The sequence below is a fragment of the Acanthisitta chloris genome, unplaced genomic scaffold (genome assembly GCF_000695815.1).
Source record: "Acanthisitta chloris isolate BGI_N310 unplaced genomic scaffold, ASM69581v1 scaffold10636, whole genome shotgun sequence".
NCBI lineage: Eukaryota > Metazoa > Chordata > Aves > Passeriformes > Acanthisittidae > Acanthisitta > Acanthisitta chloris.
In genome coordinates this window covers 1-1,052 of record NW_008679735.1, presented here as the reverse complement: position 1 = coordinate 1,052, position 1,052 = coordinate 1, and the positions used below count along the sequence as shown (strand labels likewise).

Genomic DNA, 1,052 nt, shown 5'->3' with positions numbered 1-1,052 from the left:
CCATTTTCCCAGCTTTTTATTGATTTTTCCCCCATCTTTATATTGATTTTTCCCCCATCTTTATATTGATTTTTCCCCATTTTCTCCTCTTCTCCTCAGTTTTTCCAACATTTTCCCACCCTTTTATTGACTTCCCCCCCCATTTTTCCATCTTTATATTGATTCTTCCCCGTTTTTCATCTTTATATAGATTTTTCCCCAACTTTCCCACCTTTTTATCAACTTCCCCCATTTTTCCATCATTTTATTGATTTCCCCCATTTCCCCACCTTTCACTGATCTCTTTCCCATCTTTATACTGATTTTCTCCCCATTTTCCCACCATTCCATTGATTCCCCCCTTTTTGCATCCCTTTTTTTTTTCCCACCATTCCATTGATTCCCCCCCCTTTTTGCATCCCTTTTTCCCCTCCTTCAACATACCACCCCAAAATTCCCATTTTCCCCTTAAAACAGGAGCCCAAAACACCCAAAAATCCCATTTTCTCCTGCAAAATACCATCCCAAAATTCCCATTTTCACCCTTAAAACAGCCCCAAACCCCCAAAATTCCCTTTTTTTTTCCCTCCTACAATACCCTCATGGAATTTTGGGGGGGAATTGACCAACTCCTGTCTCTGGGATGATCATCTCCAGCTCCTTCCCTCCCTCTGGCAGATCCCTCAACCCCAACTCCCATCCCAACCCTCCCAGGTCCAACCCTTGCCAACCTTGTCGATGAAGGAGGCGAATTTGTCGTTGAGTTTCCTGATCTCCTCTCGCTCCTGCATCCGAACCCTTTGGATCTCGGGGTCGATCTCCAGGTTGAGAGGTGCCAGGAGGCTCTGGTTGATGGTCACCTCCCTGATCCCTCCAGGAGGACACGGAGGGAATCCTTGTCCTCCCATCCCTCCCTCGAATCCTCCACAGGAACCACCACCAAAGCCACCACCGAAGCCTCCACCGAAACAACCTCCTCCGTAGCCACCTCCGAATCCTCCTCCGCTCCCGAATCCGAACCCTCCTTGGCCTCCAGCTCCGAAGGCTTTGCAGCCACCTCCAAACCCTCCCAG

The 1,052-nt window shown here is 48.2% G+C and overlaps 1 protein-coding gene across 1 annotated transcript in view; it reads right to left on the bottom strand.

Annotated features, from left to right (window-relative positions):
• Positions 1 to 1,046, bottom strand: part of LOC103804795 (keratin, type II cytoskeletal 5-like) — a gene marked incomplete at its 5' end in the record, with an annotated part of 4,684 nt that extends 3,638 nt beyond the window's left edge. Inside the window, one exon of the mRNA XM_009077425.1 lies at positions 711 to 1,046. Within this exon, the coding sequence (XP_009075673.1) occupies positions 711 to 1,046 (336 nt within the window). The remainder of the gene's footprint in view (positions 1 to 710) is intronic.
• Positions 1,047 to 1,052: the final 6 nt, after the last annotated feature.